The sequence below is a fragment of the Anarrhichthys ocellatus genome, unplaced genomic scaffold (genome assembly GCF_004355925.1).
Source record: "Anarrhichthys ocellatus isolate YVR2014 unplaced genomic scaffold, GSC_Weel_1.0 scaffold108, whole genome shotgun sequence".
Classification (NCBI taxonomy): domain Eukaryota; kingdom Metazoa; phylum Chordata; class Actinopteri; order Perciformes; family Anarhichadidae; genus Anarrhichthys; species Anarrhichthys ocellatus.
This window is the reverse complement of record NW_022280138.1, coordinates 80,147-106,427: the sequence shown is the minus strand read 5'-3', so window position 1 is coordinate 106,427 and position 26,281 is coordinate 80,147. Positions and strand designations below refer to the sequence as shown.

Below are 26,281 nucleotides of genomic sequence, written 5' to 3'. Positions count from 1 at the left end.
TGTGTGTGTGTGTGTGTGTGTGTGTGTGTGTGTGTGTGTGTGTGTGTGTGTGTGTATGTCCTTGAGCCTTTTGAGATGGGAAAAAAAAATAATAATAATAATTAAAAAACAACAAAAAAAACAGGTAAGTATTTTTTTATTTATTATTATTGTAACAGACTGTGTCATGTTTATTGTTTTGTATTGGAGATATGATGTCCCTTCAGGGTTGCCGTAGAGAAAAGGCGACTTCCGCTTCTGGTTGGGGGGGGCAGAAATAAAGAGAGAAGCTGCACCAGCTGTTGCTCTCCCTGGAGACTACTGGACATTGCTGCGGTAAAGTCAGCAGACACTCAGATCTCAGCGTCAACTCAGCAGACACTGACATGTTAGTGCACCTATATGCTGAAATTCACGGTAAACGCATTTAAACGCCACAGATCGGGAGCGAGCAAAGGACTTTGAAAGTTAGCGGAAAAATTAACGTGAGACAACATCGGGTTTCTTCAGACGAACATCCGGTTTTCAGAATAAGATGCCAACAAAGTATGAATTATATTCACATTAAGTATAAAACATGCTACCTGCATCTCATGAACCAAATGTTATTGCACTTTTGTTCATATAGCAGTACTTTTAAAATAAAAGTGCTCAATACACTACTTTTGAATTCATTATTGAACTTTGCCATAACAATGCGATTAATCGCAAAAAATCCATTCGATTAATCGCGATTAAATATTTTAATTGTTGCCCAGCACTAATATTTATATACAACACTAAACGATCAAATGACAAGGAAATATTTGATCCTAAATCAAATGTAACCTTAAAGTTGTTAAAGTCAGCATGGATGTAGACAACTTCCTCACCCCGCTAATTGGTTTGGTATTACACTTAATATAACGGACCTCCACACAAACACGCAAACAGAGTGGAACGGGGACGGGGGAACTTAAAAGGTAGGGCCACCTATGAAGCTAAGTCCAGGCCAAAAGAAGTTCCAAAAGCACTTGCTGCTGCTTGTTATCTGGACTGTGGAGGCTGGACAGGAAGAGGACAATGTTCAGACACATCTGACCCTCATGTTTCCCCCATGCCTCCAGTTTTAAAGCAGGCTGTCTGTTAAAGATTGGGGCATGGTTGAACAGGCTCATTTCAAACAACTTATTTAGCTGTTGAAATGTCAAGACAACACTTCCAGCACACGGTTGGAAGAGATGATCCCAAACACCATCTTATCTGGATCAGAAAGACCTGATTTTCATCTTGTTTTCTCAGAAATGGCCCACAGACTGTTTCCTGTAGTGTGATCCATGCATCACGTTGTCTCTCTCCAGGCTTCATTGGAAAGATTACTCTCCAGATCCCTTTCTACCGGCCTCACAGTGACCCATGGGTCATCTCCATGTCCCAGCTCAACCTGATCATCGGCCCCGCCCAGCAGCAGGAATATGACGGAGAGAAGGAAAGAGAGGAGGAGAGGGAGCGCAAAACACGCCTCCTCAAGGCTCTCGAAGACAAATTCAAAGTAGGTGGATAAACACTGTGGATCATAGAATGTGCTTTTGTTTGTCCCACTAATGGTACGAAGTAGTCATCCATCCAGCAATCAAGTTTTCTGGTTCTAATGAGCATTACAGCCTCCAGAGTAGCTAAACACTTGCAATGTATTTTTTGTGCTGTATGTCACTTTACACCGACACAATTTATGTTCCTGAACTATTGTTTCTGGTGTTTTCACAAAGATTTTTAAAGGTAAGACAAAGAGGTATTGCTATTAGATTGTTCTGGTAGCAGCAGAACGGGTTTACATCTCACAATTGTCATAAAAAAAAGAATCCCTTACCTAAGTCAAATAATGGAATCTAATTTTGTAGCTTGGCCTTCTTGAACTAATCTCTGTTTGTTGCCTCCTTCACTTATCTTATTGTGTCTAACTTTAACTGTATGTGTACTGTGTGTGTGTGTGTGTGTGTATATATATATATGTATGTATATGTGTATATGTATGTATATATATATATATATATATATATATATATATATAAATGAATGAATGAATGAATGAATGTGTGTGTGTTCGTCTCCTCCAGAGTGAGTGTGAACAGAGGGGAGAATCTTACTGGTACTCTGCCACTGCCTCAGCGGTCACTAGGATTGTGGAGAACATTGAGGTAAGCCATCCAACATGAGACTAGGGCTGGGACTGTATCACAAACAACACATGTATCCCTTAGAGCTGTGCATCTTCACTGGGCTCAGGACTCTTAACCTGTCAACAATTCTCAATGTATTGCTTCCTCAATTTTCTATATTACTGCACATGGCTATGTTTTCGTCAATTAAGTTAAGAAACCTGATTAAGTTTGGTCACTGCATCGATGCAGAATCGTTCATGATCTCTTTTCTCAAACATAACCAGCTTCTTAGAATGGAGACATTTCCACACCTCTAGTATCCATTTATTCCAAGCCTGTTCTCAAACAACAGTCAGGTGCCCATACAGACATTGAAACAGGGTTTTCTTGCTGTAATTATTCTTTCTTTTCATACTGGCAATTAAAAGATCTCTTCCTAAAGGGATCTCAATGTAAGTAATGGGGGACAAAATATGAGGCTTTAGCAGTCTGACTTGGTCTAATCAAGTGAGTATCTATCTTCCAAAATGTGCACTAAAAACATTGTAACTTGGGAAGACATCCACTTTCAGATTGTTGAACTTTGGAATAGATTTTGGAGGAATCGAGCCCTAATCTTTGAATCTGTTAATGACCAGTATGAACATGAGGAACCATTCCAGCAAGTAAACGCTGAGTCAGTGTTCATATGGGTGCCTGGCTGTGAAAATATACTGGCAACTGTTTATGATACAAAACAATTAGACACAACATAGACAAGATTCAACCCATTCAAACAGCATGATACCTGAATAAGTAAATACCTTCCCAATAATCATTTGGTATTGCACGCTTGTTGAGTTACAGACTGAACTTTGATTTTGTTATGCTTATGTGCAGCTGAAGATCCAAGACGTGCATCTAAGATTTGAAGATGACTTCTCCAACCCAGAGAAGCCCTTTTCTTTTGGGCTTTGCATCAACAATGTTTCTGCTCAGAACCCCTCCAAAGAGACGGTAAGTGTTCACTCAAAGGGACTTAAACTCACACTTCATTCCTTATTTCTGTAGGCTTTTATTGGACAATAGGACCCAAACGTTTAGTGAAGTCAGTAATACATTACATTCACCGAAGAAGGGTTTCTTGTAGTAATAACGTAGTATCTTATATTGATGATAAAGGTGCTCTAAATCGTTTAATTGCTGCTCTCTATAAAGGTCGATCCAGATGACAATTTCTCTACGCACAGTTGTGTCTCTAAGAGAGATTGGAAAATGTTGCACATGTTGCCTGCCAATAAATAAACAGTTGTTAATTCATGATAAGATCTCTTAATGGAATCACTTCATATAAAATGTTGTTAAGAATAGTTGGATAAATAAATAATGCTACACGATAAACAGGCTTCAAATAGAGCCTGTGTCGGTCTATACTGCTCCCAGGGATCGGCCCAAGAGTCGTGATCATCGGAGCACTCTTGGCTTTATTTATGAGAGCCATATGTCGTAAGTATTGTAATGTCGTAGTTGACCACAGGTCTGTATTTGAGGTTAACAGGGATTTTCTTTTTATTTGCAGGTCCAGAAGCTCCTCCGACAAAAGCAGCTGGAGATAGAAGACTTCAGCGTCTACTGGGATACACAATGTGAACTTCTGGGAAAGCTGCCCGCAAATCAGATCCAGGTCAGAGACTCGATGGACTTCAACATTTAGGCTCCCTGGAGACCGAGTATTAGATCTTACTAACGCACACAGCATTGATTGATAGGGATTTGTTGTTTGTACTGGGGTTATAAGTGACTTGTGCTTCCAGGTGTATTTAATCATTTAATGCCTAACCATAGCTGGTGATTTTCAATAATGAATGATTGGTACTGTTAGACCGGTCTGACCTGCCAGTTACACATCCTCTTGAATGATCCAGTACAAGAGGTAAAGTTCCATATGAGTGGTCTGATATTTTTGTTACTGCACAGGATGCGATGACCCAGTGCATGCAGAGCCGGGAGCATCAGTACATCTTTGAACCAGTGTGTGCCTCCGTGCTGCTCAGGAGAAACACCTCCAAGGAGCCTCTGAGGTCCCGACACACCCCACGGATTGAAGGCCAAGTTCAGCTGGAGCCCATGTGCTTACGCCTGTCACAGGTCTGTATGAACACCTGGCACCCTTCGTGGTCAACAATGGAAGTTGAATCAACAGGTTATATCTCTGAGTGTTATAACAGGCAAGAAGGCCAATGATCTTTTTACTTTTTCTTTACATATTCCATCTCCAAACATAAACCTATGTAAATAGAAACTTTTGAATTAATAAACGATTCATATTTTGATACTTAAAATCATTTACCTGTAGGCCGCTGGTGTGAAACAGACTTGGTAACAATTCAAATAAATATAAAAACATAATTCATGGTAAGAAGGTTTCCTTCCATAACTTATAATAACCCACAGCAAACATTGAGGTAACCGCAGCAGAGTAACGCTGCATCCAGTGTGTGAGTGTAGACAGGACTCCAACACGTCACACTGCTACACACGGCTCACACATAATGAATATATGATGAGAGAATATATACTGATTTGTCTGTTTCACACCACCGGGGTTACAGAGGAAAGAATACGGCTAAAATATTGTCACACGCCATCAGAATACATCTGCAACACATGAACTTAATATAATACACACATGAAATTATAGTCAGATCTGTGGTGCTCTAGATGAAGCATTGATATTATAAATCTGTTCATTCACACTGTCAGTGATTTATTGCCAGCTGTCCTTTCTGCATTTGTCTGTTTAAACTGAATTATGACTTAAACGTCTTCGTACTTGTGTAATATTATCTAAGAATCCAGGTACCGAGCTGTGATTGGTCAGTAGGCGGAGCCTTTATACAAGTTAATCTCAAACATAATCTGCTTCAAAGCAGAGATCTACCAAAGTTCTGTTGAAGCTTCATAGTAGTATTAGCTGAACTAGGATGACAGAATGAGGACTGTGGACTTGATCCCTCATCACTTACATTGGAATTGCTTTCAGACAGAATCTCTTGCTGGGAATAGAGACCAATAACTGGGTAGAGAAGAATTGTAATTAATCAGTGAATGCAAACAGTATCAGAGATAAGAGTATCTTACGAGAACGATACAAGACGAATAAATCTTGTTTTTTGTTATCTACACTGCCATCTTGACTGTAAGGGAGGCGGGAGGGACAACTGAGTGAGATTCAAGTCTTTGTTTGTGAGTGGAGATGGAGATCTGCATTCTACTGAGCATGCTGACAGAACAGTGACTAAGTGTGTGTGTTTGTTCTCTCGTAGGTCCAATACCAGCAGATCATGGCTTTCCTTAAAGAGCTGGACCGTCGGGAGAGAGAGATGCTTTACCGGAAGTGGAGACCAAAAGTGCCGATTTCTGGGAGGTAAGTTCACTCTTATTTTATAGTGGGTGCAAACGGTCATGTGATCCTTGAATCAGATCTGAGCCTGCATTCCATTGTTTTTCCTTGCAGCTGCCGGCAGTGGTGGATGTTTGCCATCCAGGCCAACCTGAGTGAGATCAGGGAACAGCGGCGGCGAGGCAGCTGGGGCTTTGCCCTGCAGCGGGCACGAGATGCCCAGACCTACACCAGCCTATACTTCAGAAGGCTAAAAGGAGTCCCACTGAGCCCTCAGGAAGAGGTACTACACTGTAATCATCTATCAACTCTTATTTAAGTGACTATATTGCTCATATCCTTAAATACAACCCAAATAGGAGTCTGAACTACAAAAACTACCAAATATTGTTGTTATTTTGTCCCTCACATTCCATTTATTTTACCTACACAACTCATAAAACGATCTGATTTAGCAATTGTCACAAATCTAAAGAGGATGTACACAAAGCTTTTCCTCCTGGAGTTGTACACTTCATTGAAGCTTTTTTAACAATGGATAGACCCAATTAGGGTTGGAAAATTTGAGGGATATGCAAAATTCCCAATGGAATTAACAGGAATGAAATGGAAATCAAAAAAATGTGCTCAGGCAGTATTTACCATGTTATACGCAGATAGCAACAGACATAAATGTAAACCAGTGACGTGCGGTGAGGTTCGTGGCCGGTGAGGCACTGACTCTTTCAGAGTCAGATTTACAAATATATGAACCCAATAGAGCAGCTTAAATCACCATTCAATTGGCAGCTAGCACATTCACTACTGGTTGTTTTTCATATTTCATATCAGCATTCTTTACACACACATAGGTAAGGTACATATTTGATTCCACTGGAAGCGTGTGCACCGCGATCCGGCTGCACATAGTGTTTTATTTTAAGAAATGACCGGATGCTCTATCCCAGGGGTGTCAAACTCATCTTCACTCTGGGCCACATCAGCATCACGGTCGCCCTCAAAGGGCCGGTTGTGAATGTAAGACAGTGTAAATGTAACTACTCCTAACATATTGGTAAATAACTGTCTCTGCATTTGATTATTGTTTATTCAAGTGTAAACATATTGTACATGCAGTTATATAAATGTAAAAATATATTTCAGCACATTTCTGTTATTACAACTTAAATCCTTTTAATTTAGGGTTAATAAACTCACATTACTCTATCAAAGATCAAACTATTAAAGAAAATATCAAAGACAAATATCAAACACAAGTTATTACAATAACTTTGTTCAATGCGTAAAATCCTTTCAAGGGTGCGTTTGCACAATCCCACGTGAAGTATTTCATGTGTTTTTAAAGCCACGTTTAAAGTAGTCTTCAATGTACTCACAATACATTTCCATGTCAAATGTACAGTAACCAGCCAAAGAGCTGCTTCTATGACTGTTGTGTTGAAGTATCTCATTTTGACTTTCTATCATCATTTTGACTACGGGGATATTTTTATTATCAAGTCTAACTTTTAATTATTTCTTTTTTTTTTTTTTTTTTGCTGGCGGATTCGTGGGCCACATAAAATGACGTGGCGGGCCCCTGTTTGAGACCCCTGCTCTATCCCTTTTCAGTGTCTGACTTCCTGTCTGGGTCGATCTGTTCTGTGCAGCTTGACCTCTTCAGCACGGGTCTGTCAAAAATAGACTCGGCGCGTATCTTTAGCAGAGCAAAATATAAGAAGAAGAAGAGAAGTGTAGAAGAAGAAGAACAACAGCAGGACAAGCATAAACCCGAGCCGTGGGCTCTCGTACGCCCCCTTCATTGAGGCAGAGGTACTGTTGTTTTTGCCTCCCCGCTGTGCTTTTTCACTGCGGTTTAATGTCAGATCAGACTAAATAGGTTCTACACATACATGAAATACATGACCTATTCTTTGGAAAGAAAGGACATATAATAAAAGTGTCTTCAAATATTACAGTGGTGACAAACAATGAGAAAGCAAAAGACGCGCTCAACCCAGTTTGTGAGGGATTGCACAATCTGAGATGAGGCACAGCTCGCGTGTCTCCTCTCTGTTTGAACAGGACATGCGCAAATTCAGCGATTTTGATTATAAAAATGCTTGAAATGATTTGAATCATACAGAAATTACATTTATAGCACAGATCAGTAGAGAAATATTAATATTTATTTTATTTTATCATTATTTGTTTTTTCATGATGACACCTCCCCTGACCGCACATGTAAACCCTTCTAATAACAATTTGAGTTTAACTTCCATTACTATTGGCTATGATGGGAGTGGCATTGTTCAGTTAAGATGAGGGGGAAAGCTAGTACAGATAAATAGCTACGCAGGTTGATTAACCCTCTGAAGAGTAAGACTTTGTGCATACACGTAACATGTGAAATGTGCCATGTGGTGAGTTAGCTAGCACACAAGTAAACTAATGGCAAAATGTACTCAGAAAATTCTAGCAGACAATGTGATTTGTGTGCTAACTTAGGGTTTATAGTGGAAAACTAATTTATAAAAGAAACGTTTTACTTTAAAATTGGAAGAGATTAAAGAGATATTAAAACTCCTCAGCTAGCATGCTACATCAAGCTACATCCCACATGGTCACAAAAAAATAGGTCATCATGTAATTTTCCAAACATATTGAAAACCTTCCAAAATAACATACATACTGCTTTTTCTCAAGTACTTAGGAGTCAATGAAATAGTTTTCTCAGTTTTGTCTTGAGGTAGAAACTCACGTTGCATAAGAATTGTTTTTAGTTTTCTAAAGCAGCAGAAACTAGCAGGATGTGTTAAGAAGTTATAAACTGTTAACACTTATTTTAGGTTACTATTTGCTGGTTCACTGATATCATAAAACACATCAAATATATTCACTCCAGTAATATCAACTCAGCTGAAAGCATGCAGCCCTTTGGCTCAGACTGTGCGGTACTGTTTGCAGTAGTGTGGCTGCACAGAATGCACTGATACATGATCTCTACATGTGATGGAAGAGTATTGCTGAATGCAGTGGTTACCATTCATAAGTCCCCTATTAAAAGGTGTGATTTTTGTAAAGATTTATTTTTAATATGATTATTTACTTTATTTAAGGAATTCAAATGTCTGCGTCCATCTGATCTCTAAGAGGATGTCTTTGCACCATCTATTCTACTGACATTTAAACAGTACTGCTGTGTTTTAATGAGTGAGTCCTGTTTGGTTTGTATCTTGTCAATATCTAGTACATACCCCCTTGCTATATTTCTTGGTGTGTTCCCACTGACTGTTGATGTGTGGAATAGCATGTCATCTATCAAAGCTTCAACACGTTGCTCCACAGCACCACTGGTGGCCAAACGTTTCACAGGGTTCCTTTAAGCAGCAAAATGACAAGTGGAAGCAAATACCCTCTCACAATACTGTGTGCTCACATCTGACTCAAATACATTTGCATAAAGAGACACTAAGAAGTGTCTCTAAGAAACTCTCTAGAGATTGATTGAAAAAATGAAGTGCAGATAAGTAATTCATTGTTTTAGTCAAATCTCTGGCTTCTAGGCTCACAAATGTGAATATGTGCTGGTCGTCTTTGAGTTATGGACTGTTGGTCCGACAAAACCAGTTACTTGAAGAACTCACTTTGGCCTGTGAAAAATTGTGTTTGACATTTTTCACCATTTTTGGAAATGTAATATAGACCAGATGTGATTCATTTTTTTAAATGATTAAATTATAGAAAAAATCAGCGCATTCTGCAGGAATGATAATAGTAATTAGTTGCCGACCTAAGTGCTGGGTTATACTAGAAAAGTGTTTTTTCAGACCACGTCAGAAATCAAAAATGGTTCGAGTTGTTGAACAACAAACCGTGGAAGTGGTTAGATACCGAGATAACGGAAACAGTTAGGCATTCTTAGTTGTGTCAAGAAGTTCAAACCCTGGCTCCTTTCTCACCTCTGCACAGCTAACCAATCACAGAGATGATGTACTTTCAAACACACTTCAGTGCACTGATGTCTGCGCTTATCTTCATCACCTAGAGTGAGCTGGAGCGAGTGGAAGAGGAGCAGATGATAGAGGAACTGCAGTGTCTCAGAGAAATTGTCCACGACTGGTTCCGAAAGCAGGAAGAGATGGCAGAGGTGAGTTGAGATGATTCATACACAGTTAGTCAGTCGTGTATAAAATTGAAGTTCCAACATGTCCAATGATCTTTGTGGGAAGAGAAATACCCTTCTGCTTTACATTAAACTCTTGTTAACTTAGCTTTCAACTGATGACACAAAGATGACCACTCACAATCATCCATCAAACATTCACTGATCCTCTAAAGGTGTCTTAGTTACAGTTTCAGCCTGTGTTCATTCCTTTTTCTCAGAATGTGCGAGAGCCCAGCAGTGACCCCCAGCCCTGTTTAGCCACCACATCCATCCCCAAGAGTGGGAGCTCAGGAATGATCCAGTACCTGCAGTCTTGGTTCCCGGGCTGGGGGGGCTGGTATGGAGACTCCCAGGACCCAGACAGGCCTGAAGAGCTGCTGCCAAGCCCATCCTCCTGGGACATTTTAGGTGAGAGACTCACTCCGGTCTGAGGCCAGAGAAGGGCTTTTTAAAATTCCATTTAATTTGCATTATATATTCTGTTACATCATATAATTGGTGGCATAAGTCCAGACTCCGGTATAATAAATTACATGTACATCTGGTATTCTGTAGTGTTGGTTGAAATCTTATTGTGTGCCTTCTGGCTGCAGACCCTGATGATATAATGCTTCTCCAGCAGAGACAGAAGACCTGTTTGACCCGTTGGAGGACTCTCACACTCTGAACACATTCACCAGGCGAGATCACCTGTTTGCCCGGCTGGAGTTCTTACTGGAGAAGGGCGGAGTCACACTCTCCCATCAGGACAGGAGGGGGGACGCGCTGCACGAGAGCGGGGTCATCCAGTTGGAGTTCTCAGGTACACAGACACACTGTTTGGACAGATGGACACATGTTAGAGGGTTTTCTGGGTTGAGATTGCATCAATATGCCTGTTTGATCCATATCAGTGGAGTCAGACATTTTGAATGCCAATAAAATTCTCTCACCTTTATTCACTCGGGGGAGTTTATCTGAGAGCAATGCTCTCCGAGAACGTGGTGATCACATTCACACAGTTCCAGTCACACCTGGAAGCTGCCCAATACAGACAGTCTGATCACGGAGCAGATTAAGGGCTTCGCTCAAGGGAAACTCAGTGTTGGTAGTGAGGGAGAGGCAAGCGCTGCTTTTCACTTTCCACACCCAGATTTGGGAAGCTTTTAGGCCACCACTGCCACATTGGTTAGGGGTGGGTGATATGGATGAAATGTTGCTGTACCGTAATTTTGTATAACCATATGGATCAATATCATACATTCTTTTTCATTTAATATTATACAAATCAAGGTTTTTTTTTTTTATAAAAAAAATGTTGCCAAAATCCTGTAAATCCAACTCCATGTAACTTAGTAGTTAAGCTTATTGAATCGCCCACAACAACCTTGGGACATCTGATGGTTGACCGGTTGATGATCATCTTAATGTACATACAGTATATGTCATCATACTTGCCAACCTAATTGTCAATGTTCGATTTTGATAATTGATTGATCTATTGTCAAGAAAAATGTTAACCATTGTCTGGTTTAAGCTGCTTTTTCTGTTTTGTATATTTAACTGAATGTCTTCCTGTTTTGGACTGTTAATTGGACAAAACAAGACATCTTGGACCCTTGATGGGCAATTTTCACTATTTTCTGACAGTTTATTGAGAACAAAACATGAATCAAATCATTGTAAAGATAATGAACAGATTAATTGATTAATCGTTAGTTACAATCCAAGAGATTGTACAGGTGAAAAATGAAGGGCTAGAGGGTTGTATGTGATTTGTAACCCCCCTCTGTTGGTCGAGACACAAAATGACTCTACTACTCTGGATGCGTAGTCCACTGAGTTAACAGTGTTATTGTCCCATAGACTCAGAGCATGTGCACTGCTGCCTCTCATTGACTATGACCATGCTTCCACAGGGGTGAAGGTGATTTTGGAGTCCCTCCCGCGCTCTGAGTCCTCCCTGCTGTCTGTTAAGCTGGGTGGTTTGTTCCTGAGAGACTTGACTACTCAGGGCACCATCTTCCCTGTCCTGGTGTCTCCCAAAACGGTAAGCAGTGATGGACCGGGCTGGGCAGAGAGCTCATAATGTAGAGAAAAGTTTGAAAAGGTCCGAAAAAACATGATATTTGTGTTATTTTCTACTGTGTGTTGTATCATGCTTCTTGTATTTTCAACATCTGTCACTTGATGTAGGACAAAGTTGTTGTTGCCATGAGCCAGCCATCCGGCCAGTCCAGCAGTTCTTCTGGTAAGATTTCTCTTTTCCTTTTTAATAATATGTGGCACTACAAAGACAAATTCACAAAGAGCAAGCTTTTGCTTTAGAGTTGAGAATTTTATTGCAGTAAATAAAGTTCACATTTGCAAATGCAGATCTCCCAGTTGGCTGGTGAGATCTCAGAGAGAGGGACTGAATGCTGTTCAGATGAGGATACTTCTGCATATCCTTAAATACACGTTCTTTACATCATGTCCACAGTGTTTCTTTCTGTCTCTAATAATAGTTACTAATAAATAGTAATAGTTCAAGGCTTAACTTCATGACGTTGCTTCTGGCAGCACTGGTTTTGAATTTGAAGGTGAAATCCACAGCTCGCCTGACTTTTTCTTCTGCCTCACTGGTGGTGTTTGTAATAAAATGCCAGTTTGCTCAAAACTCTTTCTTTAGGTGCTTGTGGTTACAGATTTGTCTGATCGGTATATTTCATTATAAATACATAAATACATCGTTTTTTTTATGCTTATTCATCACTACACCTTACTGTAGTGTAACTTGGCCTCTGCCCAGTCACCCCTACCGAGTAGCTAAACTCTGGTTACATTGCTCACAAAATATGCACAGTTAAAAACATTATGCATTATTATACATCAAATCCAGCATGATATTGGAATAGAAAACTCCACCCTGAACAGACATTAAGTACATTTTACTACAATGTGCTGATTATAACGTTCTTTCGCTTGTCACTTGAAGTAATCGTTTGAATGCTGGACTTTTACATTTTACTGTGTACTGTATTCATAGTTGTACTATTAATAGTTAATAGTTTTACCTAAGAAACATTTTTGGGTACTTCTACCACTGCTAATACCAACATTCCCAGGGCCTTTACCTGGGTCCTTCAAATCACTAAATCTGCCCCTGAAAAACATGCCCAGGTCAGAAGGTTGGTCAGAAACATCAGTTTGATCAATTTTCGTTAAAGTTTATTAATATTGAACATGTCGCGTGTCCAAATTGCACTGAATTCGACAAAGCACTCCCGTGGGTCCCCAACAACCCACTAAGTGTGAAGTAGAATGGATGAGCGGTTCTCGAGGTATGTGAATGACATACAGAAAGGCAGCTTGCTATGCTGTTATTCTGTCTTGGTCTGTGTGTAATGACATAGCAAAGAAAAGGCTGACATGTGTTTTAAATTGGAGACTGATGGTTAAATCATCGAGTCCATCCAAAATGTTCAGTCTGTGTGCTGTAATGACATATCCAGCCTCTAGGGGCACTTACAGGGCTTTTGACTCTTAGTTTTGTTTATAAGCTACAACATCTTTTACAGTATGGATGTGAGAATAATCCAATTCTGGTGGCAGTGTGAGCATTAACGCACCATACTCCCACCAGCTTTCAATGAATACATACCAGTTTGTTTTGTTTTTGTGTTGCCAGGATGCAATGCAGAGTGCTCACCATCACCAGTGTTTGAGATGATTTATGAGCGTAACCCTGTGAGGTGTAAGTTTGAGAGGAGACTGGAAGTGAACACTAGTCCATTGAACATCATCTACAACCCACAAGCAATCAAGAAAGTGACTGAGTTCTTCTATAAAGGAAGAGTTCATACCTCAGGTAAGTACTGAACCGCACTACCCCTTTTTGGAGTGCATACATACATTTTGTAATGTAAATACATTACTCAGCACAATTTTATGGACATTATAGTCACAGACAGATACTCTAACGGTTTTAATTTTAAGAAGGAAAGTTTTTTTTTTTTTGGTTTTTTTTTTCATACTCTTAGTCTCTCTTTATACCAATCTGCATCTGAGCTGTTTTTAAAAGTAAAATAAACCGATTTAAAGAAGTAAAACACTAAACAAATTCAAAGGATAAGGAAGGTAAGGGATTGTTGTGCAACAATGCAGAAAAAATTACTGTCCTCAAATTTAATTCCAAGTGGGAATTTTCAAATGTCCCACTAAATTTGATAACAATTCTGATTATTAAAAAATACATTTATGTGTGAACTCTGATAAGAAAAGTATAGAAATGTTTAAAATCTTTCACCATAGCTTCAAAGAAACATTACTCACCTGAATTCTGAGTTCATTCAAACCAAGTAATAGTAGTATCATTTCTCATTTACTTCTGATACATGTGAATACCAGCAGATTTCTGTATTTGAACCATTAGGTTTTGGATATCAGTCAGAGCTGGAGCTGAGAGTGGCAGAGGCTGCCAGGAGGCAGTACAATAAGCTGAAGATGCAGACCAAGGCAGAGATCCGACAAACCATTGATCAGCTACTCGTGGGAGAGTTTATCGTAAGAGTGATTCACTGGATGTGACATGAGACAATTGGCAGTTGAATCGGTTCTACATGCCACTGATGTGTTTGCTTTGTAGGAAAACAGTAAGCGTTGGACCATGAAATTGGACATCTGCGCACCCCAGGTGATTTTCCCTGATGACTTCCAGTCAGAGGACCCAATGCTAGTTGTTGTTGATTTAGGCAGGATTCTTCTCACAAACTCTCAAGGTAAAACAGACAACCATTTTACCAAATAAAAGATAAAAATGAAGGACCCAAATATCTTCATTCTTTTGCTTATAGAGGTTTGTAACTCAGGTCATACCTGTTGTTCTTCCCTTTCTTTGAAGATGACACTAAGGCCAGCTCAGAGGTTACTCAACCTGAGAGGGAAGACATGAGTGATGATGAGTACCAGACACCTCTTGCCACCCCGCCAGAGTCTCCACCACCTGAACTAGACATGCCTTCAAAAGAAGAGCTCAAAAACCCTGACCTTCCCAGCCTCAGATCCCCTGAAAGTACACAGGCCTACAGCAGAAAGCTTTACGAAAAATACTCCCTGTCCTTTAAGGATCTCCAGATAATGGTTGGTCGCTGTAAGGACAACTGGAAACATCTTCAAGAGAGTGAGGTAGGGCCTACTCACGTGGTAGAGAAGTTTAATGTGCTGCTGCAGCTTGAGCAGAGACTTCGCTACACATCAGACCCCCAGCTCCCTGGGGCTGTGCTGTCAGGGACTCTACCAGACCTCAAGGTCCATATCAACCTTGAGAAGATGACTGCACTTAGGAGTTGTCTGGCTAGGCTTAGCAGTCCATCTGTGAGTGAAGGGGACAAAAGCCAAGAGAGAAGCCCACATATAAGGTCACCTGACCCCCTTACCCTCCGTCATGACAAGATTTTTCAGAGGGAGGACAGCTCCTGGAAGCTGCAAGGCTCAGCCAAGAACCTGACCCAGAGCGTGATGACTTTAGAGCAGCACACACGTGAAGTCCTGGTGGAATCCCGTCTACTATTAGCTGAATTCAACATTAACTACATGCAGCTTGGTGTAGAAAGCGACGGCCGCTACATATCTGTTCTCAAGGTATTTGGCACAAATGCTCATTTTGTCAAGCGCCCTTATGATGCGGAAGTCTCTCTGACTGTCCACGGTCTTCTGCTGGTGGACACCTTACAGACCTATGGCTCAGACTTCGATCTCCTTGTGGCTTCTCATAAGAATCTCAGTTTTGACATACCCACGGGCAGCCTCCGTGAGAGCCAGCCTTCGTCCCCTGTGTCTTCTGATGGCAGGTCCCCTGAGCATCAGGGCCATCATACGGAGTTGTCCTCTGGTATGCCCATGGATAGAATCTCACCCTTCAGTTCTTTTCTTAAAGACCAAGAGGCCCTCATTAAGCTTGAATACCAGTTTGTGAGCTCAGACTGCCCCTCCATGAACCTGGACAGCTCCCTTCAAGTGACAAGCATGCAGGTCAATAACTTGGACATCATTCTCAACCCTGAAACCATGGTAGAGCTGCTCAAGTTCCTCCAGAAGTCTTTTCCCAAAGAGGAAAGCACCTGGACATCGTCAGCGCAACAACACACAACACAGCCTTGCAGTGAGGAAGGGGAGGGTACATATCAGGCCACCTATGACCAGAACAAAGAGCTGACCGTGGAGATCCACCGTCTGAACCTGCTTCTCCTTCGGACCGTGTCCACTGGAACTGTCCTGGGTGCTGAGAAGAAAGGGTTGAAGATTGCCACTGCCAGCATCACTGGCACCAAGGTCAATGTGTCCATGGGCAGTCGGTTGGACATCAATGGTTCACTCGGGTCCATGCAGTTGGTGGACCTGACCCAGGAAGGAGGCAGAAGTCAGTTTGTGGTCAGCATTGGTAGTGCTGACAGTTCCTCAACTCTCGGCGGCATAACATTCCTTGCTGACACAGGAGGTTCTCCCTCAGAAGCTTTAGATTTTCGCCTTATGGAAAAATCCCAAGGAGAGTGTTCCTTGCAACTTCAAATGGCATCCTTGCACTATAACCACTCAGCCAAGTTCCTCAAGGAGCTGAGTCTGTCTGCTAATGAGGTAGAAGACAATTTCCGCTCCATGCTGAAAAGTGCTGCCACAAAAGTGTCAACAGTTCTAGCCACCAAGACGGCAGAGTACAGTGGTAGGGTTTCGCTCTTTGAGACTCCCTCGCGGAGAACTCGAACTCAGAGTCAGAGCTGGCCTTATCCATTTGAGGAGGAGGAGGATCTTCCAATGGAAGAACCTGAATCCTCCTTAGACACATTCTTGGTGAAGCTGACCCTTAATATCAGCATTGAATCACCAGTTGTGTCCATTCCACGTAAACCTGGACACCCTGAGCTCTTAGTTGGTCACCTGGGCAGCATAACAATCCAGAATTTTGTTACTGGGCAAGACTCCGAAGGAGAGAGGTTGCAGGTGTTGGTGAGGGATATTCGACTGTATTCAGTCAACATGAGTCATTTGGTGTTGAAGAGGGCACTCAGAGGGGATAAGGCTGGCAGCATGTCACCATCCCGCAATGGAAGCATCAATCAGGATGAACCACAGTTCACACGTCATGACTTCTTTGAATCCCTCAGCCGTGGAAAAGGTGAGAATGTTACAAATCTGTCCAAATGTGCTTGGTAATGCAAATAATGCAAGCATATGTTTTATATGCAGCTTGTGATACATGCTCACATAATCCACTTTCTTCATCAGCTTTCCATATATTGAAAGACACCACTATACAGTTCACCCTGGAGAAAGTTCCCGTTGATGAAGACACACAGTTCTCCTTCCTCACCGCAGAAGAGCCCTGCAAGAGCACAGGGTTACTGAGAATTGAGGGCAAATTTGTCAACCCTGTTCAGGTATACACTATATCAATACTGTAAATTCTCAAATAATATACAAGTCTCAAATACTAGCAGTATTTGTATAGTTTCCAACTTTAACTAAGAAACATCAGTTCCAAGTAAAGGCCTTGTGAAAAAGAGGGAGTTAGCTTTATTACAATGGCTCTGCAGTAAACCACAGCACTTATCCATCAGTACAACAGAGTCATGTTATACTGTAATCACCACTCTGCTGCTCTCTTATTCTTTTTAACAGATATGCTGTTCATATTCACTCTTTATTTCCAACCTACTGTACCATTATTTCCATTATTGTTAAACTACAACGGTTATTGTCAATTTTTTTAACAAAGGCCTCCAGGAAAGAGATTATTTCCATTAAGCTACTGCAACGTTCTTAATGTGATCTATGCAGGAAGTGTTGAGTTTCATTTATTTTAACTTTGCACTGAATGAAAAAAACGACAAGTAGAACAACTGGAATTATTTAGAAAGTGATTGTTTTCACTTTGGTAAAAAGAGCAATTCAGAGCAACAGATCGTGAGTATAACATGACTTCTGCTGTAGAATAATGCTATGGACATGAACCTTGTCCTGAATTAATCAAGACAACACATAAGCAGGTAGTGTGGAGTTTGCATCAACAGCAAATCAAAAGGCTTCTTCCTGAAGTAAACTGGGGAAAATTAGGACTAACGTCTCTAATATAAACCTGTTTTAGACAAAGGCCTGGTTCCTTCTGTAGTTGAAATTGATAAAAACCCCAGACAATATGTGATCATTTAAAGTACAGTATAGTAGATTACATTGCAACTTAAAGTAACTTTAGATGTAGCAGCCATCTTCACACTCGACTTAGAACAGAATCTTTGATCAAAGTTTTTCAAGGCTCTGCACATCCATGGTAAACTCTCACTGGTGGTAATAATAATGGTTTTAGCTCATTAGACCACATATCATCAGCTCTTATTAGGGCAGGACACATCACACTTTTATTATTGCTATTAAAGTATGGAGTTTGGTGACCATCCAGCATAGCTCCACCACCCCCTCTAGTTGAACAGAGGTCTAATCAGCCAGAATATGTGAAAACATCTGTTCAATGAAGTTTTTGATTTGGGTTTACTGACTGGTTATTAATTGTATCAATATTTGACACTCTGGTTCAAGGTGTTCCTGTGCAAGCCTGTGTATGAACAAGTCCTCCAGACACTGGACAATTTGTCCTTGATTGAGGAGCAACGTGTCACACCCAGCCAACCGCCCACACCCCCTCCACCAACTCCTTCCTCCACCAGACCACACCGTTTTCCTGACCCCCAGGGAGGGCTTTTTGCCAGGGACCCTCCCTATCTCAGCTTTTCCCACTCGCCGCTCTCCTCCCCTTTGCCTCTACAGTCTCACCAACCCGCTCTTCACACCTCATTCACCCAGCTAAAAGTCACCTTACATGTGGCAGAACTGCAGGTCCAGCTCAGTGCAGATCTGACTCAGGGCTCCCAGGGCTTGGTCAGCCTGCGCTTCCAAGATCTGGAGGGAGACTTTACCAAAGACCACCCTCATCTACTGGCAGTCCAGCTGGCTCTGCGCTCGCTGCTAATGGAGGACCTCCTGGAACAGAACCCTGAGTCTAAGTACAAACATTTGATGGTGTCTCGCGGAGCACCCAAGCCCTCCACCTTCAGTCCAAAGGAGTACCTTTCCCAAAGCTGTCCATCAGCATCCAATGCCCTGTTCCCAGACATGCCCCGCTCCCTGCCTGCTCACATGGAAGAGGCCCAGAACGTCTTCCAGCTCTACCAGAGGCATCCCAGCACCCCTTCAGCTAGCAGTCGCAAATCCAAGAGGGACCCGGAGTGTCCCAGCACTCCACCTCCCTCTCCTACCCACCGTACACCGTCCCCCCAGCCACCCCCAGACTTTGATGACTCTTTAGTTCATATCAATGTGCTGCTGGTGGACCAGAACCACCCAGAGTTCACAACACGCTATGGCAGAGTGGGCCGAAGCGTGGACGTTGACTTTAACTGCCTGGACGTTTTGATCACACTGCAGACCTGGGTGGTTATCCTAGACTTCTTTGGTATTGGCTCCACGGCCAATAATCATGCAGTGAAAGTGCCCCCTATGTCACCTCCTGCTGAGCCCGGACATCCTCTGTACGAGCCAGACCTCAGTGAGGAGGAGACCACAGAGGCCGTCAACACTAAAGTGGACCTAAAGGTAGGTCACTGGACCGAAATGGCTAGCTGTGCAATAGATGCTGAGAGGCTAAGCCCTGCACTCGCTGAAACACCAGAGGATATTAATGATGGCGCTTTGGTGATCCACTGACGTTTCCTCCAGCAACACAGCAGGTTCACAGTTTTGAGTGAAATATCTCAAAACGTTTAGATAGATTTGCAAACTATTACTCGATAGTTATAGTATATATGACTGTAGCGGCTTTATTTCACAGAGACATTCTCTATAATGACGGATTATTGGATGGTTATACATCATCATGTGTGGCGAATACTAACTTATTCCTCTGAAAGTGTTTCATTGTTATTTCTAGTCTCTCTCTGCTTTTCTTGGTGTGACTTCCAATGTCAGCTCTGAAGTAAATGTTTGATGATTAAACCTGTCCATGTTTTCATTTTAGGTCCATTCTTTGTCTCTTGTACTAAACAAGAAACTCAACGAGCTTGCCAGAGCTAGTGTGTCCAAATTATCTGCTCATCTGGAAATGTTGGGTGCGTATATTTACCTTGCTTCAATAAGAAAACAGCCCTTCACACAACATCATTGTCTTCTATGTAAATTGATTGACTCGTAAACATAATTAGATGTTTAATGTTACTAAATGATATCTTGTGATATAGATGGTGACCTGGCTTTACAAGGCAGTTTAGGAAGTTTGTCTTTGAGCGACCTTACCCCACATGGTAATCTCTACAGAGAGCGCTTCACCACACGAGGAGGGGAGGCTCTTATTTTCAACATCCATAAGTATACATCACAGAACAGAATTATTCTGCATGCCACTGAAAAATCTGTCTTTCTTTGACTCACCTTTGTTTCCTGGTCCATTCAGGTACGGCCAGCCTGATCCTTACCTGGAGCGGGAATGTGACATCAAGGTGTCTTTGCAGATGGCCTCGGTGCAGTACGTCCACACGCAGCGCTTCCAGGCTGAGGTGGTGGCCTTCATCCAACATTTCACCCAGCTACAGGATGTCCTGGGCCGGCAGAGGGCTGCAATGGAGGGCCAGGCTGTGAGTGCTCCAGTTTGCACCAACATCATTTGATTGTAGTTTGATAGAGCTTGATTCAGATGGCATGCATGCAGGTCCAACATACACTACCATTCCAGTTTCTACAAAGCTTGATTGGTTCCAGTCAGATGTCTGCTTGAATGGTCTTTCATGCGTTTAGCTAGCTTTACTAATAGATGGCATGTTGTTTAATAGAATGGAGAACAAAACGCTGTACAATGGTTCAACTAGACCAGGGGTCGGCAACCTGCGGCTCTTTTGCCTCTCTGCGGCTCCCTGAGTCTACATCAGAGGTCCCAGGAATTAAAACCGATAGATAATTCGGAATTATACATATTGGACACCGAGTTTAAACTTTAACCGGCGCCTCTTATTCAGCCGTTACGGCATTTGTTCGGCGGTGCAGGAAACACACCGACCAATGCGTTATAAATCACATCACGTGATGCAGCTCAGCCAATCAAATATGGATATTCTGACAAGTTTCCTGACTCGAGCGAGGTTTACACACACGTGACACACGGGGCTGAGACGAGGAAATAGAAAGAAGAGCAGGGAAATTGTGCTAATCGAAGAAGTTATCTCACATGACGTTCTCCAAAAAGAGAAACATGTTCAGAGAGAACATAATTTATAAGCAAGAAGGAACAGACTCTTATATGTTAATTATTCCCATAGGCAGTTAACTCCTCTACCTCTGTCAAGTGCTTTTCCCTGCAGGTGGCTAATCATGATTTTCAGACCCCCGCCCTCTGTAAACTATCAATGGATAAATCCAAAAAAAGAAAAGTCACGGAGGAAAATAGAGAGTTTAACTCTGCGTGGACGTCTTCATTTGCTTTCACTGCCAACGACGCCGACCCCTGAACTAGACCGACAATTTAAAGGCAGAAAGAGACAAAGATCCTCTGAGCAACAGTTGAATACAAAGAGAAGAAATCAGCAGTCTTTGGTAAAACAAACTGGAAGCAGACTTAACTAGGAACAGCTTCCTGTTTCGGTGTCAAGTGTTTCAAAATAATGCAGCCTAGAACAAGCTTTAATATTTACTTCACAATAGAAATAGAAGGTTATTGTAGGGTTAGCACTATTGGAATATCAGCTGAACAAATCACAGTTTAAGCCTCTTCAGTCTAACTGCCGAGTAGAATACAGAGAGACTCAATATTTAGAGCCCAGCTGCACCGTTGTGGATCAATAATGATCGAGGGTCACTGACGCTTTTCTGGATTCAAAAGTACTCTCCTTGCCAAAACAATGTAAATAATGATTTGGTCCGAGTTATACTGTTTATATCTGTTGAAATAGTCGGTTCCAAACTTTTGAATGGTTGTATTTATTATTCAGCAATATTTTGATGTCAGAATAATATTTTTCTGCTGTTTCCAGCTTAACTTATTCTCTAAATTGAATTTTCTCCTACTCTTCCCCCCCCCCCCCTCTCTTGTCCCTTTCCTCTCTTCCTCCAAAACCTGTCCTCTCTGTCTTCTGTCTCCCTCTGCAGGTGCGTGATCATCCTCAGCGGGCTTCCAGGGTTCTGCTGGATATTGAGGCTGGAGCCCCGGTCATTGTCATTCCAGAGAGCTCGTGCTCGCCAAGGGTCATTGTGGCCAACCTCGGTCAGCTAAGGGTGCAGAACTGCTTCCTGCCAGCTGGGGCTCATGGGACTTTTTCCCTCCGAGACAAGGTAGAGAAACTCACCATGGCACATGCCTTTTTCCCTTCTCTGGTGAGTCCCACTGCTGTTCATCCATCCATACAGTGTGCCCTGGCTGTCTTTTCTCTAACTCTGAATTCATGTATGCATTGAATGATGTGACCCAACTTAAAACATTCACGCCAGCTTTTGATGCTGCCAACATACCACATACTGGGCTTCCTGTTTGAAAACCAATTGGATGATGATTTCTCATCATCTTCTTATTTATTATAAATAATTGACCTTATTATGTAAATCTGATCTGAAATGATCAATGAATACCTGATGGTTTACTGGAATATGCTTCAATAAGTAAACCTTGTCAACAACTCTAATGGTCCTTGGTGTTGTGTAACCACTCACTTGTTAAATGTCATGTTTTAAAGAAACAGCCCAACATGAATGATATTATGCGTGTTGGCTATCTTACTGAGCATCAGAGGAGAAGACTGAGGTTCAGCCCTCTTCTTCAAACCTGGCTTAACTAATGCAGACACAGTTGAAAGATTGATTTGTTCATCTTGGATGACGGTACCTTGATTAGTAATGCACTTTTATATTGAAACAAAGCCTGAGGTCATCAAATACCGTCACTTTGTCACACCACACTGCATCTTGACTGAGAGACCATTGAGCGTCTGAATGATATAGAGCAGCGGTATTTGATGACTAGTGGGTTGTTACATTACTTGTTGTTACAACTTCTGAAAAGTAAAACATTTGCACATTCATAAATGCAGGTCCTTTCAATGGAGATGGAGGAGATGTGCTTCTAAGGTTATTGCCTTTTTCTGTGGAAAAACCATATCAAACACAAATGAGCAGAGACGTCTTAAAGCATATCTGATAAGTGTACCAGTTGGTACCGTTTTTTACATTTTCTTATTGTATTGATATTTTATACTACTACTGCATAAGTCCTGTCAGACTTAACTTGTTCTTTTCCAACATCATGATCATGTCAAAATGTTTCTAATGATTCAATGTATATAGAGTTTATCTTGAAATCCTGGTCATGACCCAGTTTACTGTGAATAAGTTAGTTTGGGTTTAAGCCTCTGACCACGTCTACATTTTAAGCCACCTTTGAAGAAGCCAGGCTTGTCAACAGTCGCATGAAGCTAACTCCTGAGGTGTGAAGAAGCGGGACCTGCTCACACAGCCATTTGTTTGGGAGATAAGTGGTCTTGGAAGGAGAACACTACATAAATGTTGTTTTGGTCTTTCATCAGCATCTTGTGTTTTTTTGTGAAGAATTTTATACTGCATGCAAATTCATACAAGGATCCATTCCATTACAAGGTACAATAGCATGCTTTTGCTTTGGAGTGAAGAAGAGTTGTCACAATATAATTGTTTTACTTTTCAATTTTTGTCCTTCACCAAGTTTCACAGTACCAGAAACTATCCAAATAACACACTACAGACAGCTGACAGATGACAGTACATGTCAATGAAAACAGTTAACTGCACTTGGTAACAGTTTTGAGATGTGAGAGCATTTGGTTTGTGTTGACATTCATAATGCTCCTGTATTTCAGAACCTCTGCTGATTTGGTGTTACATTGCTTTAGTTGTAAACATCGTCCAGCCCTGAGGCCTGTACTACCAAGCAGGATTAGAGCTTATCCAGGTTTTCAGTTCCATGACAGAGTTCACTTCTTACCGGGGTAAATCACCACGGTTACTTACGCTAAACAACTAATCTGCTTTGGAGCAGGTTAAATTTGAGATTAGAGATTAACTTGTATAAAGGCTCCGCCTACTGACCAATCACAGCTCGGTACCTGGATTCTTAGATAATATTACACAAGTACGAAGACATTTAAGTCATAATTCAGTTTAAACAGACAAATGCAGAAAGGACAGCTGGCAATAAATCACTGACAGTGTGAATGAACAGATTTATAATATCAATGCTTCATCTAGAGCACCACAGATCTGACTATAATTTCATGTGTGTATTATATTAAGTTCATGTGTTGCAGATGTATTCTGATGGCGTGTGACAATATTTTAGCCGTATTCTTTCCTCTGTAACCCCGGTGGTGTGAAACAGACAAATCAGTATATATTCTCTCATCATATATTCATTATGTGTGAGCCATGTGTTGTAGTGTGACGTGTTGGAGTCCTGTCTACACTCACACACTGGCTGCAGCGTTACTCTGCTGCGGTTACCTCAATGTTTGCTGTGGGTTATTATAAGTTATGGAAGGAAACCTTCTTACCATGAATTATGTTTTTATATTTGTTGGAATGATGTTAAGCATTCCAGGATAACTATTGTTATCCTGTTTCTCTTTATTGTTGGAATGCTGTTAAGCATTCCAACAATTGTTATCCTAATCTTTATTCTTCTTTTTATTATTATATTTCTTCCGTCCCACCTCTTCTGCTCCTTCATATTTTAAGCTACAGAAACCGTTAAACTATCAATGTTCAGCTCTTTAATGACATTTATGCTATGACTTTTCATATTTCTATCTGTTATGCTTTATGAATTATTAAGCTTTTTGCAATTTTTATTTTGAATGGGATTTCAATGGAGAAAATGTTCAAATCCTCTTAAACTTCTTCAAATTTCAAATCCTTCAACTTCCTCATATTTTCAGCTACAGACACCATTTCAACTTTAAAATGTTGAGAAAACCCTGATCTATTGCCACATTATTCAGCATTTTTATATCTTTTACACTTTTTGAACTGCAGCAATTTAACTTTTATGATTGTTCAGCCCTTTTCTGACTTTATAATGGGTGTGTATTGCGCAGCTTAGAGTGCGTGATGTCACCGCTAGAGTGAAGAGCAGCTTGAGATTCTTGTGAAAAAAACATTTGTATTTTGCCACTGTGTCCACAATCTTCACTCTTCATGCATAATTTTCGATGGAGAAGTAGCTAATCTTGTCCTTGTCGTAGACAAATGACTGTGGAATCCCACAGATTTACACATTTGACACAGAATGACTAATTGAGAGGAAAACCAAATTTCTGCTCCATAGAGGCCAATGTTAAATTTTGCTTCAACAACATCTTCCACAGAACACGGTACCCCATTTCTAGATCGCCAGTTCAGCCACATTTTTTACACTACAGACACAATTTTTACAGGATCTGTTCTTCAACTCATCCTTCCTCTCATTTATTAATATCGGAGCAATAGGAGCTACGGTTATGGGAGTTTTTAGGATTTGTTTGAGAGGTGTTTCTCTGTTTTATCTCCATGAAAAGGCTGCAAGGACACAGGTGTTTCTGATTAAGCTAATTATTGATGTTGACAGACTCACAGACACACACGCACTCCTCTCTCTCTCTCTGTATGTATCTCTCTCCCTCTCTCTCTGTGTCTCTCTCATACAGTCATTCAGGTCTTACAGCTTTTTACAGGACCCCCCCCACACACCCCATTTCAAAATAAAAGCCCCACAGAGTGAATTCTAACTGGAATGCTTGTGATGAAGCCAGTCATTTAATAACCTCTGTTTATGTGTGTCAAACATTAAGATTGTCTCTTCTCCCGCACCCAGTCCCACCCTTTCAAAATAAAAGCCCCACAGAGTGAAATCTAACTGGAATGCTTGTGATGAAGCCTGTCATTTAATAACCTCTGTTTATGTGTTTCATACTTTCTGATTCTGTCTCCTCTCCTTTCTCCCCCACCCAGCCCCACTCTTTCAAAAATAAAAGCCTCATGGATTAACTGTATTTAAAAGTTAAGCTCAAAATTAGGCTTTTTTGTTGAAAAACGTAATGCTCTGACTAATACTGCGACAACTACTACTGCTGCTGCTAATATAGTATTACTACTACTGCTACTACTTCTACTATAACTTTTGCTGTTGCTACTATTACTACTACTACTACTGCTACTTATTCTACTGCCATTACTATTACTAATATAACTACTTCTACTACTACTACTGTTATATTAAATACTACGACCAATACTACAGCTATTACTACGACTACTGATACTACTACTTCTAATACTTCTACTGCAACTACAACTTCCACTACTACAATTATCACTACAGGACTTTTCCCTTTCAAAATGTTCAGCTCTTTCAGGAGAGGGGTGCTTTGACTTTTCATATTTGTAATCTTTTAACTTTTTGAAATATTAAGCTATTTGCAATTTTTTTAATGGGATCTCTATGGAGAAAATCTTCAAATCCTGTTAAACTTCTTCAACTTTCAAAGCCTTCTTCTTCTCATACTTTCAGCTATAGACACCATAGTTAGACATTTCAACTAGAAGGGTTTTCAGCAGTGCAGTTTAAATGCTTTCAAGCT

At 41.1% G+C, this 26,281-nt stretch overlaps 1 protein-coding gene across 6 annotated transcripts in view; it reads left to right on the top strand.

The window, feature by feature from the left end:
* vps13d (vacuolar protein sorting 13 homolog D) overlaps nt 1-26,281 on the top strand; it is a 76,902-nt gene that overhangs the window by 3,466 nt on the left and 47,155 nt on the right. For 4 of the 6 annotated variants that reach the window (XM_031876391.1, XM_031876389.1, XM_031876390.1 and 1 more), the window contains 22 exons: nt 1,320-1,510; nt 2,076-2,156; nt 3,000-3,116; nt 3,679-3,783; nt 4,077-4,247; nt 5,426-5,526; nt 5,617-5,785; nt 9,531-9,632; nt 9,869-10,058; nt 10,270-10,452; nt 11,549-11,679; nt 11,826-11,880; nt 13,300-13,479; nt 14,044-14,174; nt 14,257-14,389; nt 14,512-16,782; nt 16,893-17,044; nt 18,201-19,253; nt 19,675-19,765; nt 19,895-20,021; nt 20,107-20,287; nt 21,792-21,974. In XM_031876391.1, the coding sequence (XP_031732251.1) occupies nt 1,320-1,510; nt 2,076-2,156; nt 3,000-3,116; nt 3,679-3,783; nt 4,077-4,247; nt 5,426-5,526; nt 5,617-5,785; nt 9,531-9,632; nt 9,869-10,058; nt 10,270-10,452; nt 11,549-11,679; nt 11,826-11,880; nt 13,300-13,479; nt 14,044-14,174; nt 14,257-14,389; nt 14,512-16,782; nt 16,893-17,044; nt 18,201-19,253; nt 19,675-19,765; nt 19,895-20,021; nt 20,107-20,287; nt 21,792-21,974 (6,098 nt within the window). Of the gene's footprint in view, nt 1-1,319; nt 1,511-2,075; nt 2,157-2,999; nt 3,117-3,678; nt 3,784-4,076; nt 4,248-5,425; nt 5,527-5,616; nt 5,786-9,530; nt 9,633-9,868; nt 10,059-10,269; nt 10,453-11,548; nt 11,680-11,825; nt 11,881-13,299; nt 13,480-14,043; nt 14,175-14,256; nt 14,390-14,511; nt 16,783-16,892; nt 17,045-18,200; nt 19,254-19,674; nt 19,766-19,894; nt 20,022-20,106; nt 20,288-21,791; nt 22,017-26,281 lie in introns of all 6 variants that reach the window. The other 2 variants (XM_031876393.1, XM_031876394.1) reach the window with 2 other exon arrangements.